Source organism: Eucalyptus grandis, chromosome 3 (genome assembly GCF_016545825.1).
Source record: "Eucalyptus grandis isolate ANBG69807.140 chromosome 3, ASM1654582v1, whole genome shotgun sequence".
NCBI lineage: Eukaryota > Viridiplantae > Streptophyta > Magnoliopsida > Myrtales > Myrtaceae > Eucalyptus > Eucalyptus grandis.
In genome coordinates this window covers 40596091-40612017 of record NC_052614.1, presented here as the reverse complement: position 1 = coordinate 40612017, position 15927 = coordinate 40596091, and the positions used below count along the sequence as shown (strand labels likewise).

The following is a 15927-nucleotide window of genomic DNA, read 5'->3' as shown; positions in this document are numbered from 1 at the left end:
AGAGAGAGAGAGAGAGAGAGAGAGAGAGAGAGAGAGAGAGAGAGAGAGAGAGAGAGAGAGAGAGAGAGAGAGAGAGAGAGAGAGAGAGAGAGAGTTTTTGCACATTCATGATCGAGACAACTTATCATTCCGAGTTAACATCATTTAACAACACCTATTAAGTACTCAAAACCTTTATTCATCTAATTGAAGGAATTATCGAAGTTATAACATGAAATTTGGATTTATGTCAATTCTAAGTTGCTGTGTTTGATTGAGTAGTTGTCAAGCTGTACATGCACACACATGACAGTTTAGGGTGTTGTGAAATTATAACATTTTACGGATATCAATTTGAGTTTACAATTTTCCCAAAAATGAAATTTTGAAGTTGACTACGCATGCTAAACAGTTTGCGAAGTGTAAGTTAGGGACTGAATTTTATATACATACACCAAACGAAGATGGGCTGAGCTTGGTATATAGGAGACATGGGCTGGGTCGAGGGCTTGGATAATAAAATATGCAGGCTAAATGAATGGGCCTGATATTACAATCTAGTCTCTTTACAAAAGTTTTGTACTTGAAATTTACACATACATCAATCATCAAACAAGTGAGGGGTTTGTGTCTTGCCTCCCCCTCACTTGATATCACGAAACTTTTTCAGTAGCCCTTTGCCTTTTGGCTACGTTTGATGGTCAAGATAAAATTCAAAATATGATATGATTTATGCTATCTTATGTTTAGTGCTTGATTAGGATAGGATAAAGTCGGATATAAGGGAAATATAGACCAGATAAAATTATTCTATGGAAGAGGTGGGATAAAAGTATATAGGATTTATAATGTCTATAATAGGAAAGTTATTTTCTCAAATAATAAATTTCTTAAATTAACAAAATTAAAATTATATTTCAATATAAATAATATTTGAATTTTGATTTAAGAAATTAAAAAATTAAAATTAAAATTTATTTTTTTTAATTTAATCTTATTTTAATTTATATATTCAACTTTAATTCTATCTTACAATAAATATTCAATTTATAAATTATATATTTATATTTATTATATATATATATTTTAGGTATTTTTGTATTTTAGGTATGTTAGTACAATTTACTATTTAATAAAATTTTATTAAAGAATGATGAAAGGGGAAAAAAAGAAATAATAAAAGAAAATAATTTATAAAAGAGGAAAAATAAAATAAAATAAAATAAAATAAGGAATAGTGTCAAAGAGATTTTCACCATCTCCATTTATAAGTTTTTAGATTCATTTACAATGATATGCTGTTTATATTTTTTTTTTTTAATATATATGATATGATGTGAATATATCCGATTTTAATATCACACTAAACAATTGATAGGATATAGAAAAATCCAAAGATTTTATATTATATCCCTATCAAGTTCTATCATAGTTAGAAATCCGAACGACCAAACGTAGCCTTTGTTGATTTTCCTAGAGCCTATTAACCGAAGGCATACTCTTTCTCATGGGTGAGTACATGCTAGATGTCTAGTTTAGGGAACATTTTGGTATGGATTATATGTAGCTGATGAACTTTGAATTTGAACATCTAGAGAGAGGGGTCCGGCTCCATCTTTATTTATCATTTCTTATTTGTTATTTATTTATTTGTTTATTTTATTATAATTTATTATAATTATTTTTGTTCTTTTGCTACTAATTTCTATTTTTACAAAATATAAATGTACACTTGGCTTGTTTTTAATGAAAATTAACTAAGAAATAGCATTCCCTTACTTAAGATAAAATAGCAAAATTCTTTTCTTAAAAAGATAATTGACCTATGATCGCATAATGCCCATTGCAACATCTCCAAAAACTGCGCCTAACACAAGACCAGATGTGGGACCCCCTCATCCAAAAGAACAAAACCAAGTGGAAAAATCCCATCTTATTTTATAGTAAGACACGAATGCGGAGCGCTTAATATTAGCTCATGCAGATTTGCATGTCCATGCGGCTGCTCTCGAGCAATGCTGGGTCGAGCTTCTCAAAGTGGTTGTTGGTGTGTACGAAGATCCTCTCGCTCCCGCAGCACAACCACAGGCCGCCGGGGAAGTTGAGCAGCCCCACGAAGGCGATGGTGTTGTCGTTCCCGTCCTCACCGCCGCGCGTGGAGTCAGGCACGCTGGGGCTGGGGCTGGGGCCGTAGTGGCTCTGAGGCGTGACGGCTTGGGGCACCTTGGACCGGTTGGAGATTGACCAAGTAGTTGATGCCCTTGATTACGATGATGGACTTGGAGCTGGTCTTCACGCGGAGGTTTGGGAGCTCCGACTTGGAGTGCACCTTGGTCAGCTCGAGGTCATAGATGTCATAGCCGAGGAAATTGGCCATTGCGGCCATCATGCTCGAGCTCACCGGTTGCCAGATTGATGAGCCTCGAGCTCAACGCTTGCGCTTGTCGATCTGGCAAGCGGTGACCTTGTGCTCACCAAAGGTGCAAGCCTCGTGCTCGTCGGCGAGCTGGAGGCTCGCCTATGGCCGGTTGCTAACTGTTGGTGTAGTTTATGACTGGCCAATAAAGAAGAAGTGGAAAACAAAGAAAAGGAAAAGAAAAAAAGAAAAGCAAAGGAAAGGAAAAATAAAATTAATTTAATAATCAATTTTTTAATAAAAATAAAATAATAAAATAAAATTCAATTTTAAAAATCAATTTAAATAAAAAGAGTGTATAGAGGAAAAAAATTCTTACCGAACAGCCAAAAATATTTTCCATTTCATTTTTAGATATTACCAAAACACTCGAAAGTAATTACATTTTTCCTCGGAAAATGACTTCTTAAAAGATATTTTCCAAAAAAATCCACATTTTTCACAAAATAAATGGATAATAGATGATAATATTTTTCATTCGTAATTATTTATATTCTAGTATTTAATTTATTTTTAATCATATTCATGAAAATTGATTGTACGGGGCTATCTTAGGATTTTATCTCTCAATTTAAATTTATAACAAAAATCAAAATAAAAATAAAATAAAAAAGCAGGTTGCTACTAGCCTGACGGTCACCGTTATTCTTGAGAATAGCAGTGAACTCCCAGCCACATATTCCAATTAGAGACGGACAATCGAGAGGTCAACTTTCGTCTTCTCTGTCTTATTTTAGACTTTGTTTTCTTAAAGTTTTAGTTTAGGTTATGTGCAAATAATTTTGCAACAGTCATAGAAATATTGCTTCCATAAAAGTACTCCCCCGCCCAAAAAAAAAAGAAATATTCACAATAAAATAGACCTTTTAAAAGCATGCCTCTTACAATCAATCACATTAGAATGATCGATTAGAGCATAACACATTATTTATCTAGTAAATAATGCGTGCCAATCTAAATGTCATATATCATTAAATATTATAGAGTAATTATTCATGATATATTTAAAACAATATTCTATTTGAAAATGTCTCTAAGCACATTGGAATATTACATAAAATTCCATAAAGTTGCATCAACGGATAAAGAAACAGACGTACCTACATTAGATGCATATTGTAGAATTTTTGTATATTTTCAAATGTCATGAATTTTTAAAAGAAAACTAGTTTTTGAAAATTTGTCAATTAACAAAAGGATGAAAAATCATTGTATAACTTGTTTACACATTCTCCAGACTCCAAGGGAAAAACATGAATAAAACAATTGTTTCAAGTTCTGTTGGTTTCGCGGAAAATGGTTCGGCTAAAATCTGAAAATGTTTCGGAAAATATTTTCCAGTGTTCGGTAAGGAAAATATTTTCTAAGACTTCACCAATTAGGCACGCATCACTTACTGACCTATAAATCCATTAAATATGAGCTTGCCTTTAAATCTAGACAAACTTACTTCATATTTTTGTTCCATTATTGTTGCCAAAAGACCATCTACTCTAAAAAAATGTTCGTATGAATTTTAAAAAGAAGCAAAACAGAAAAGAAGTAAAAGAGAAAAGAAGCAAAGTATATACAGCTCTCATGAGAATCTTTAAGTTGAGTGGCGTTTTCTCTCCTGCGTCTTTTGAAAAAAAAAAGAAACAAGCATGTAGAGCCCTTTGCTTGAGCAATGTACAACTGCAGGTAGAATAAATAAAGAAAAAAATAAGCAAGAGTGCAGAGCGTGAGCTTGAGATTGACAAGCTCGAGGTTCGCCTAACAACGACGATGACTAGCCAAGAAAGAAGAAGATAGGAAACAAAGAAAAGAAAAAAAAAAAAAGAAAAGAAAAAGGAAATTAAAAATAATTTGAATTAAAAAAGAAAAAAAAATTAAAAAATAATTCAAACAAAAAAGAAAAAAAAAAGAAATGAGAGGAGGAGAGGAAGTGATGATTTGTAGAGATATGAGATAGGAGATATTAAGTGAGGAAAATGTTTTCCACTTTTCAAAAGTGGAAAAAATTTTCCTTTAATATAAAAGACCTTTTTCCTTTTATGGAAAAGCATTTTTCTCAAGTTCATTTTCGAAAAAACGAACGCCAAAAAATCTGGAAAACATTTTTCATAATGCCAAAATTCATCTTCCTTTTACCGTCCCCCGCTTGGGCCTAGCCCTCTTCTTTCCCTCTTTTCTATTTCTCGGCCCGACCCTTTCCTCATCTGGTCTTCTCGTCCCTTTCCCCACGATAGGTCTCGGCGCTTTTTTTCTTTTGTGGGTCGTGTCGATTTCCGAGGATCCCGGCTCAGGGCGCGCGAGGCAACCGGACGTAGTATGATCTATCGAGCTTGCCTCCATTCGTTGCGACCGAGCCGGTTAGGGAGCACCACCGACCCCCCCTGTTTTTACTTCTTGTGCCTTGCTTTGCCCTGCTTCGGGCTCACCAGACCGGGGTTGCCGTTGTTCGGTTCGCGTGAGTTCCAGCCCCGTCCGTATGTGTGCGCGGTTCTTGGGTCGTTGCTTGTTGATTGTCATAAGTCCCGGCGCGAGTTCGGACTCGGTCGGTTCCTTCGTCTCCCTTTTTAAGCCAATGTACCTCATGCGATCGATGAAATGCTCAAACCGGAATTTCGCTTACGCCTCCTCTGATTTTGAGTTGATCCTGGGTGTTTGTTGGTCCTTAGACGCGGCTTTGTAGTTTTTCTTTTGATTCGTTGCTTGATGTGCCGTTTCTTTGTGCGTATTGTGTTTTTCTGTGGAACGCAATGACTAGCCGGAGTGATGATAGTAGGTTTGCTTTTCCAACGGTGAGTGTCAGAATAGGTTTGCTTTTCCAACGGTGAGTCGAGGTGAAGGCCAACTGGGACAAGGGGCGTTAGTTGCTGATTTGCTGTGGGCGTATGGGTGTGTTAATCGGCTGCCATTCGCCGTGAAGCAATGGGCGTGAGCGTTGAAGGAGGGATCTGGGAGGGATCAATGCTAAAGAAGAAAAGTGCAGGGGTCCTGAGAAGGAAATGTGAGAAGACGTGGCTATGGTCTCGTATCGTTGGACTTCGGGTTTAAATGAGATTAATGGGTTCAAGCTTAAAATAAGATTGGTATATTTGGGCCCGCTTGGACCTTGGGGAGTTTGGGCCAGTTTGAATTAGATGAATCTGGGCCGGGGCTTGTCATAAGTGAGTTTGAATTGGATTTCGATTGGTCCTTCTCTGTAAAGGCTCGATCTTGTGCCCGTGAGCCCAAATTCGAGTGACCGGGCTCAAGGGCCCAGCCCGGGTCCCTATTTTCGGATAAAAAATATTTTTTTTAAAAAAATTCTTAATTTTTTTTTTTTAAAAAATTCCAAAAAATTTCAAAAATATGCTTTTGTAATATTTTTCTCTTAAAATGTGTAAAAATCCTTGATAAAAATGCACTCAAAATTGAACAAACTCCAAGGACTTTACAATAGGGTTCAAATGTTCTTAGAGACAAATGCGTTGTTTGCACATTTCTATTTTGATTATCACTTGATTGCGCACTTTTAAAATGTTGATTGTTTTTCCTTTTAGATTAGTTAAGAATGGTATTTTTCTTATTTCCTAGTGTAAGATTATTGCTTTTATCCTTATAATTTATTTAATGCTTTTTAGTAATTGATCGTTATTTTAATGATTGCACACTTGCATAATCATCTCACATGTTAATAGATAGGTTTAAAATTAATCTAAACTTCTTGATAAACATCTTTTTGAAATGAATAAGTTTAGGTACAGTAATAACATTAATTGATTAATTAGTGTAATTAAGTCCTTGACACTAGATCTTTTGGTTGTAGAGGAAGTAAGGCACATTCTCATGCCTGACTTGGTTTTTAACTAACTCGATAATCTATGGTGACTTCTCATTTAAAAACCCACATAGTGTCAATTTGATTTAACATTGACTACCTTAACATTGCACAAGATATAGACTTAGAAGAGCCTGCACCTAATTGAGGTTGTAGGCCCACTTTTTTAGTAATACCCATAAACCTATTGGCATTCCCCCCCGGACGAAAAAGGAAAGTCCCGACATCAGGGACTTGAAAGTAAAAGGTTACTGCAGCGTGTCAACGTACAATGTCATGATGGGGCTTTGAAAAAGTTTGTTGAGTTGAAATTGGTAAAGTCTCTATTTGACGAAATGAAAAACCACCACATCGAGCCTGATTCTTTGACTTACAGTATCGCCATCGAATGTCTTTTAGCGATTGGAGCATATAAAAGACCATGCACATGTTATAACAAGATAATAGAAATGCCGTGTCTTCCCTTTGTAGATGCATATCGTGCTCTCGCTAAAGAACTCGACAAAATAAGAAGATCGATGTGACTATGATGCTCGTTCGTGATTGGCTAGCCAATATCACAAGCGGACCCATGGATTTGAAGTACTCTCTGACTTGTTTCCATGAGAATAAGGCAGAGCAGGTTGAGAAAGTGGTTGAAGTCTTGGATGAGATGGTGCAAGAGGGCTTCCCTCCAAGTGATGTTGCATACTCTGCTATCATCTCTGGATTGTGTAAACACGGGACTATGGAAGAAGCTGGAAAAGTCTTTTCAGGTATACAAGAATGCAAATTTTTGAAAGAATCAGATGTAATTGTGTACGACGACATACTGGTTGAACACATGCGGAAGAAGACAGCAGACCTAGTGTTATCGGCATTAAAGTTCTTTGGTCTGGAAAGAAAATTGAAGGCAAAGGTTTGTAACCTATTGCCTTTGTAATGACACGTGTTTATGTTCATTCTACTACCACTATATATAAAGGCTTCTTAGCAATGCTAGACGGGATGGGCTTACTAGCTTTGTGATCACTATGATGGCCTCAATGAAATGCAAGGAGTTTCTGGATCCTTGAGATTGCACATTGTTCTATTGCCCTATGCCAGTACCCCTTATCGAGGGTCGACTTGATGTTGATCCCTGCTGCTAGTGCACTATCACTTCAGGTAAGCCAACTTGACTTTGGAATTACCTACATGTTGCCTGGAAATAATTTGCTTATTCAATTAACATGAATACTATCCTTTTACGACCTTCACCTAATTTTCTCCAGCTTCTTGTAACTTTAAGGTGTCAAATGTATCTTTTCCCTGATCCGGATCTATGCCCATTTTCCAGGGGTTAATTAGTGCTTCCTTCCCAACTAAAATTAACGGTTTTGGTTATTCGCATGTCTTGCCCCGTGTCATTTTAACGTCTTGTGCAGGGCCTTGCAGGGAGATGACCTTATATGCATTTGTTGTAAAGGTTGGAATCCATGTTATAGTGTATGAATAGCCTACAGTTTAATCAATCCCCCTGAGATAAATACAGACTAAGAATTTCGTGATCTCAACTTTTTGACGATTTTTCAATATTGTCATTCCAACCAAATTTAGCCAGAAATTACTCACGTGGATGCCAGCCATACCATGTAGAATAACTAGTACTAACATGGACGACTTTTATATATATTTTTTCATTTAAAAAAATTCTGAATTTTTAAAAGATTATTTTACTTTTTTTTTTTTTTTTAAATTCTTTCTTTTTCTTACAAAGCCCGACGAGGACCACTAAGCCCTCAATAAATAAAAACCATCTGATCGAAAGTATTTCTTTTGCGAAAGGTGAAGCCATTCTTACAAAATAAAACCGATAAAAAAAAAAGTAAAGTATATGAAGCCAGTTAGTAAATAGTTTACTTTTGTAAAATGAATATATGTTTATTATTTGATAAGTTGAAAAATCGTAGCGACCGATTATTGTCACATCCAGTTGTTGGTCCATCTACGTGTAGGATTCAATAAAAAGTAAAAATTAATTTAGATAGGAACTTTTTAGTCTTGTCTTATTTAGAATTTCACAAAAAAATCGACAAGGTTTTTGTTTTCTTTTTTCCACTTTCATTGCATTAATAGGTTAGGAAAAGGAGACCGCATGAGTTAATGAAGAGGTTGGAAGAAATAGAGACTCTTAATATTAAAAGTGGAAGACGTTGAAAGGGAAATCGGGCGATGAGAAGAGGCGATAAGAAGCAAAACTGGCTCGACCCCTACCAAACCTTATGTTTTTGTTTATTTCTTTTTGACAAGTGAATTAACGGATTGGCAAAAAGTAAATGAGATAATAACATAATTAATCTATAAATTTTGACTGATTGTACAATGTAATTCATAAAATTTTAATTTATTTAATATAATCATATGTGGTCCCTAAACCTTAATTTGTTCAATTTAGTCCCTGAACTTTTGATACATATATATATAAAATAAATAGGATAATGACACAAATGATCTTGAACTTTAGTAAAAAATTTACAATGTGATCTTTGAACTTTTCATTTGTTCAATGTGATTTCTAAACTTTAGCCTAATGTTCAATGTGGTTCCTAAACTTTTGATCTGTTTAATGTAGTCCCCGAACTTTTAGTACATATATAATGTAATCTCTGAATTATATGAAAATATTTAATATAATCCTCTCATTAATTTAAGATTAGGGATTAAATTAGTAAAAGTGTCACATCTCATGTTAGTGTTTGGTGAGCAGTTTTTTGGAGATGCTGCAATGAGCACAGTGTTATTTTGGGGTCGAAAATCTGAACTTATGTAAAAGTAAGTTTTGTAATTAACTCTTGCTTTTCTGAAAATTAAATTGCCCCCTTTTTTTTCAAACAAAACCCACATTCTACTTGCTTTCGAAAGATGCTAAGAAGGGAAAATAAAACAGAAGATAAGAGTATTTCATTTCCCATATAACCATGGGAAGCACTAGTGAAAGTACTTAAAAAAAATATTCAAATGTAGTCGTTCCACGAATTCGGAGCTCTTAGAAATTTAAATTTACCAGTTTGCCGTCACATGCCATGAAGCAAAATAACCATTGTTCCCGACAGATCAAATTGCTGTTCTGTTTATCATTTCTATGCACGCCCGACAGATCAAATTGCTGTTCTATTTATCATTTCTATGCACGAGAGAGAGAGAGAGAGAGAGAGAGAGAGAGAGAGAGAGAGAGAGAATAAAATAAAAGTGAAAGAAAATGAAAAAGGACGAATTAGTTTTTCCCTCGCATTTTGCTTTCTTCTTTCCTTTTCACATAAGCATTTCTGCTTCATCATCGTCTAGTTCCCTGCTAGAATCGCCCTTCCAATGGCTTCCTGCCAGAACCCTCTTCTCTTGCTCCTCCTCTTCCTCTTCCTCCACCCCGTTCAGCTCGTACTCTCTTAACCCTCCGTGCCTCTCGTTCCGCTTTGCTCTCGCCTTCAAGACCTCCAGCAACTCGCTCACTGCTTTCTCCTTGTTCCTCCAGTTCTTGAGCAGGACTTTGCTTATGTCCGCTGGCGTCATCTTGGCCTTCTCGACCGCCTCCGGGAGCTCACTCGTCGCCACCTCGCCAAGGTCTTCAGCCTCACTGCCCAGATAGTTCCGGAGCAGGATCTTGAGCGCCGGGTACGAGCAGTAAGTCATGTAGATGTGCATGTCCATCTGGCGGAGTAATGCTGGGTCGAGCTTGTCGATGTGGTTGGTGGTGAACACGAAGATCCTCTCGCTCCCGCAGCACGACGACAGGCCATTGGTGAAGTTGAGGATCCCTGTGAGGATCATCGTGTTGCTGTTCCTGTCCTTACCGCCGCAGGCTGCGTCAGGCGCCCTGGGGTTGTAGTAGCTCCGGGGCATGGCGGCCTGTGTTGCTTTCGACTTGTTTGACGGATTGACTGAGCAGTCGATGTCCTCGATGACGGTGATGGACTTGGAGCTGGCCTTCATCAGGAGCTTCTGGAGCTCGAAGTCGGAGTGCACCTCTGTCAGCTTGAGGTTGTAGATGTCATAGCCAAGGAAATTGGCCATCGCAGCGATCATGCTCGATTTCCCCGTCCCGGGCAGGCCGTAGAGCAGGTAGCCCCGTGTCCAGGCCCGGCCGGTCCGCTGATAAAAGGCCTGCCCAGCTGCGAAGTCGCGGAGGTCCTCCATGATGTCCCTCTTCCTCTCCGGGTCCATGGCCAACGTGTCGAAGGTGCTCGAGTGCTTGAAGGGCACCGATTCCCACTGGTGGCTCCGGGAATCGAGCGACCCGCTGCACGAATTAATATAAAAGAGGCGTTCTTGGCTCTTGCGACGGATGTCCTTGGCCTTATTCATGATGTAGTCCAGGTAGGAGTCGAGGACGAGGTTCTTGTCGGGCTTCCTGATCCAGAGTGTGAAGCTGCGCTTCTCGTAGGGGAGGGGACGCCACGAGAAGGTACGGGACCGGCGCTGCACGACCACGTGCTCCCACTGGACAGCAACGCCGTCAAAGACGTCGTTCATGCAGTCGTTTTTGGAGAGGCCGAAAGTGGTGGCGCTGGAGTTGAGGGCGCGACTAAGGGAGAGGCGGCTGGCGGAGGTGCGGACGAAGGAGCCGAGGTAGAGCTGGACGTCGTTGTAGAGCTCATTGGTGTTCGCACCGTCGATCTCGATGATGTCGTAGGAGCAGTAGGAGGAGAAAAAGTTGAGGGCCCGGTTCAGGAACTTGAGGGAGGCGAACCGGAGCTCCGGTGGGAGCACCATCTGCACGAGGCTCTGGCAAAAGGTCAGCAACTCCAGGAGAGGGGCCAGAGATGTCCAGAACCCCTTCATTTCCGTCTCTCTGTGTGATCTGTGCCCGCGTGAATCAAAGTTGAGATTTTTCTGGAGATCTCTGGGTGTGGAAGAAAGAGACGAAGGGGGCTTAAAAGAATGGGGATTCGAGTTTCCCCGGGGCTTGTATTTATAGGGAGAAATGGGAGGTGGTTGGGTTTGTTTTGGCTTCTGAAATTTCCGGGGGAGGGAATCTTTGCGTTCTAATGTCGTCCTACGTTGTACCCTAACATTACACGTTGTCCTATGGTTGTCTACATAACTCATTTTCTCCTCTCCAACTTTCCAAATAGAGCATAAAACAAGCAAAGAGACACGACGAAGTACAATTACTGGAAAATGGGTTTTTGGGTTCTGATGTTATCGTGGGGATTTAGGGTTTAGGATGTGAGAGGGATTGGCTCTGGCTAATATAATTTCTCCTCTTATGGGGTGCGAGTGGAAGGAGTCGCATATGGAAAAGATGCTAAAGAGTAGGCCCTAACCCACCCTTTGGCACATGTTATATATGATTTTTACATCGGCTGGTCGCTATTGAATTTTGATTTCCTCTTAGCTGAGGAACCAGATCTCAAGCCCTCCCCTTCTCAATTGTGGAGGATGAGTAGCTAAATTACGGTTCTTGAGAACACCGATCATCAAAATCCTCATTGGGGAGGAGATGCGTTAACACCCATTCGGTAGTTGACTTTGCTGTTTAATGCAAAGCTAGTGCAAGCTGAAAAATGCCGACACACAAGCAAAAAGCTTGGGCCCACTCAACCTTTTGGCACATGTCGTCCGAGAAATTATTGACCATGTTTTAATATGCCAAGTAGGCATATATAACAAATCACCCAGAAATCGACACGTATAATTTGGAGCTCGTGAGAGAGGGCATCTCACGCCCTCCCTTACGCAGTAATCAAATATAATGGCGTTTCCTCTCTGCTCTGGGAGACTGGGTCCTTGCCATCTTTTTTTTTTTTTTAAAAAGGGTCCTTGAATTTTCCTTTTTTCTTTTTTTCTTTTTGTCAGAAGGGGGTCTTTGGAACTTCCCCCTCGGATTTAATACCCTATTTTCAAAGCCCTTTTAAACAGGGATTTAATCTGGAAAATTATTATTAAAAAATTTAACTTATTTTTGGGTTACGGGTGTCTAGATTACGAAGGGCCGAGAGCTCGACCCCGTCAATCGACAACTCTCATCCATCGACAGAGGCAGAGGTTCGTTATGATGGGGCTGTGGGCAGGGACGTTTCCAATCTTCTTGGACCGTCTCAAACGTCCTAGTCAGATCATTTAATGCACTGCGTTTTATTTTTATTATTCTTTTTTTGGTGATCCAAGAAATTCGCGCACGGTACCAACACGAACGGTGCAAAGGCGCCTTAAGTAATCGGAAGAAATCTGGGAGCAACACGTCTTGCCACTACACACGTCTTGCCACCGGGTAAGTTACATCAAACTCCTCCCCTTGCGTTAGAGGAAGAAGCTCGCCGCCAACAACACCACCCAGGTGGATGGTATGCACTGCGTTTTATTTATAATTGTTTTTGGCTTTTTTCTCTCTCTTTTAGATCATTTAATGTATGACGTTTAATTTCGACCAAAAAAAAATCTACAGTGTTTAATTAATAAAATTTTATTTTACTCTTTTAAGTTGGGTCCCTAAAGGAGGGTTTTTTCAAGAGGGTTTGATATTTTTATGCTGATTACCATGGTTTGATCTTTTAAGCTGATTATTAATTTTGTTTTCCTCTTTTAAGCCGATCTTCAAAATGGAAACGCGAAGATCAGCACTCAGTGGTCGTGGGTCTCATGGGAAGTGAGTTGTTCTGAGGAAGGGACAAACTGGGTCTTTGAATTATTTATAGAGGGGAGGGCCGCGGGTTCTGTTGTTTCAAGGAGGGGCGTGCACAAACTGGGGAGCTTGTGGAGAGAGAGAGAGAATAAAGCTAGAAAAAACAAAATGCCTCAAGAAAGGTGGAGAGAGAGAGAGAATGGTTTTAGGTTTTGGGTTTTGAGGATGAGAGGGGGTTGGCTCTGGCTAATATAATTTTTCCTTTTAAGTACAAGGGAGAACAGCTGGTGAACCAAACAACAAGGAAAGGAAAAAGGGTTTCTGGAGTTTTGGTATTTTAGAGAGAGAGAGAGAGAGAGAGAGAGAGAGAGAGATTTGGGACCGGTCGGCATTGGGTTTGGGGCTGAACTTTATCCCCCGTTTTCTATAATGGAAGCTTTGCACAACTTGCCGCTGTTGCCGCTAGCCTGCTGCGAAGGACTCTGCGCGATGGATAAATCAAAGAAAGACAGAAAGGGGGAGAGAGAGAGGGCGTGATGGATCATGGTGTTTGAGAAGGGGTCCTGAAATCAGTCCAACGCAATATGCTCGTGCCATTAAAGCCTTTACCAAAGTAAAATGGGCGAGATGAAATCACCTCCCCTAAATCCTTCAAGCTCCCTGCAAACCCTCCAGAAGGGGCAATAAATCTCGAGGAAAAACCCAATTAATTCCTTCAATTCGCATCGTAAATTAGGGTTCTAGATAACCCCAACCCATCGGCCGAAGTCCTCGTCAGGAAGAGGGGATGCAAGTGATTGCACACCAGCACCCATTTGGCATGTAACTTTGCTGTTTGATTGGCGGTTGCCATTTCGTAGGAGCTAAGATTAGAAGAGTAAAATAAAAAAACAATTGTTAATGAAATGCACTAAATTAAATGAAAATCGTACTAGATATTCCTATAGAGGAGAAACGTGCCCCTTTTGCTTGTCCATTGAACGTACGAACGTGCGGCTATCACGGGGGTTTGGGAGCCGATGAATTTAATAATCCGTCACTGTACTGATCTTCTCGTTGCTGCAAGTCCCCCGCTCTCCACCCCACTCGCGCCAACGTCGCGTGAAAGTTCAGTTCTCATTTTGGGAGAAAACGGTTCAAATTTGCCAAAATGGCCAAAATTGTTTCTTCTCAAAGGGGAGGTGGTTCCAACGTGTTGATTTCTTTTCCATATTGTTTGCCAAAGCCATGCGGAATTACTTTGATTTCGTTAGACAGTCAGAGGTCACAATTCGTGTTTTTGGAATTACTTTATTTTCACTTTTTTAGAATTTAAAAAAAAAAAAACCATTCAAAAATCTCTAAATTATACCCAATGCAACATACTTACCCAAAACCCTTTTTGTGACATAAAAAAAAATCTAAATTATGCCCACTTTGACACATTTATCCTAAACTTTTCTTGTAATATAAAAAACTCTAAACATGTATTTATGTGACGTATTTACTTTCCGTTAATATTTTATAAGTCACTGTGTGCTTTCTCGCATCCATATAAGCAAATGTTTAACAATACTCATGAAATTTTAAGAGAGTGAATGTGTCACGCATATAAACGTAGAGTTTATTGTGCCAAGAAAAAATGTTTATAGTGAGCATAATTTGAAGTTTTTTTCTGTGGCTTTTTCCCTTTATAATTTGACTTTTGTTCAATTTTGAATGCCTAGATGTTAAAATACATGAAAGCACCCATAATTTTGAATGCCTAGATTTCAATTAAAAAAATAAAAGTAAAAATTAATTTAGATAAGAACTTTTTAGTCTTTTATTATTTAGAATGTCAACAACAAAAAAAATCGACAAGGTTGGAAACTTGAGACTGAGAGCGCGCGTGAATTAAAGAAGAGGTTGGAAGAAAAAGAGGCTGTAAACATTAAAAGAGGAAGACGTTAAAAGAGAAGCATCAATAGAATAGTGAACCTTGGAACTCAGTAGGCCGAGCAGGGCAGAGGACTCATTAGGCGTAGGCATCGTCGACAAAAGCAGGAGACATCAGGCGACGAGGAAAAGCAGTGGAGATAAGAATCAAAGCTGGCTCAACCCCCCACCACATCGGCGCTTGTTTCTTTCTGACAAGGGAATGTATCGATCCGCAAAAAATAATTGAGATAAAAATCAAGAGTGGCTGGACCTCCACCAAACGTTCTGTTTTCGTTTTCGTTTTCTTTTGTGTAAACAAAGGGAAAAACAGGAACAATGTTTGACCGCACAGGGGAAAATTAATAATTGATCGAGGATCGACAGCGCACAATCGACTCAGCCCGTCCTGGTAATTCAGTTATTAGAGATTACGGTTTTCTTTTTTTCTTTTTATTAAATAAAAACAGTTGGGAGACGGGCCAACTTAACAATGCCCTCTTAAAGTTGCCAAAAAGGCGACCACACACTCAATACACAAGGTTCAAATGAGTTGTTCCATTTAAGAATTGTCACGGTATCACCCATATGCTAAAAGTCCAAAAGCTTATTCATTAGGGTGGATTTGACCTCCTAATCTTGTAAGTTGAAATGTATAGACGTGCATCACTCGGGTATTGACATGGAGGATGAAGATTTTATGAGATTAGATGGAGGAGGTCTTATAAATTTCACACTTTCTGCAACATGGCATATATAAACAATAAATGGAGAGAGAGAGCCTCAATTTGTAAGATGTAGATTCTTATATCATCAACATCATTGAGACCGATAATTGTTCATAATGTCTTAAATTTGTTGTAAGGCGGCTAATACAATTTTAAACCTTTCAAATTTGTTAATTTCATTCTAAACATCTTGACAATTTGTCAATTTAGGCCCTATTTGTTAATGTTTTTTTTTTTTGTTTATGAACAAAAATCCTGTTTTTTTGTTCTAGGGAACAAAAAAAGAACAGAAACGCGTTTGTTTGCGTTTTTGTTCCAAATCTATTTTTTTTGTTCCTAAGAATACATTTGGAACAGAAACGAGAAACAAGAAAAACATGTTTCTTGTTTCTGAAACAATTTTTAAGAACAAATTTTCTCTCTCCTCTCTTTTTCTTCTCTTTTTTTTTCTTCTTTTCTTTTTCTTTTTTCTTTGGCCGGTCACCGGCCTCGGCCATGGCCGGCGACGCAGCCGAGGTCCGCG

At 38.8% G+C, this 15927-nt stretch overlaps 1 protein-coding gene across 1 annotated transcript; it reads right to left on the bottom strand.

Annotated features, from left to right (window-relative positions):
- Window positions 1-9473: 9473 nt before the first annotated feature.
- LOC104439690 (AAA-ATPase At5g57480) lies at window positions 9474-10997 on the bottom strand. The gene has a single exon (XM_010052716.3). It carries the CDS (start codon window positions 10995-10997, stop codon window positions 9474-9476), a length of 1524 nt encoding a protein of 507 aa, XP_010051018.3.
- Between the last annotated feature and the right edge of the window lie 4930 nt (window positions 10998-15927).

Bases quoted from the DNA above. Each gene is read 5' to 3' on its own strand.
- LOC104439690 (XM_010052716.3), bottom strand. From the start codon at position 10,997: ATGAAGGGGTTCTGGACATCTCTGGCCCCTCTCCTGGAGTTGCTGACC.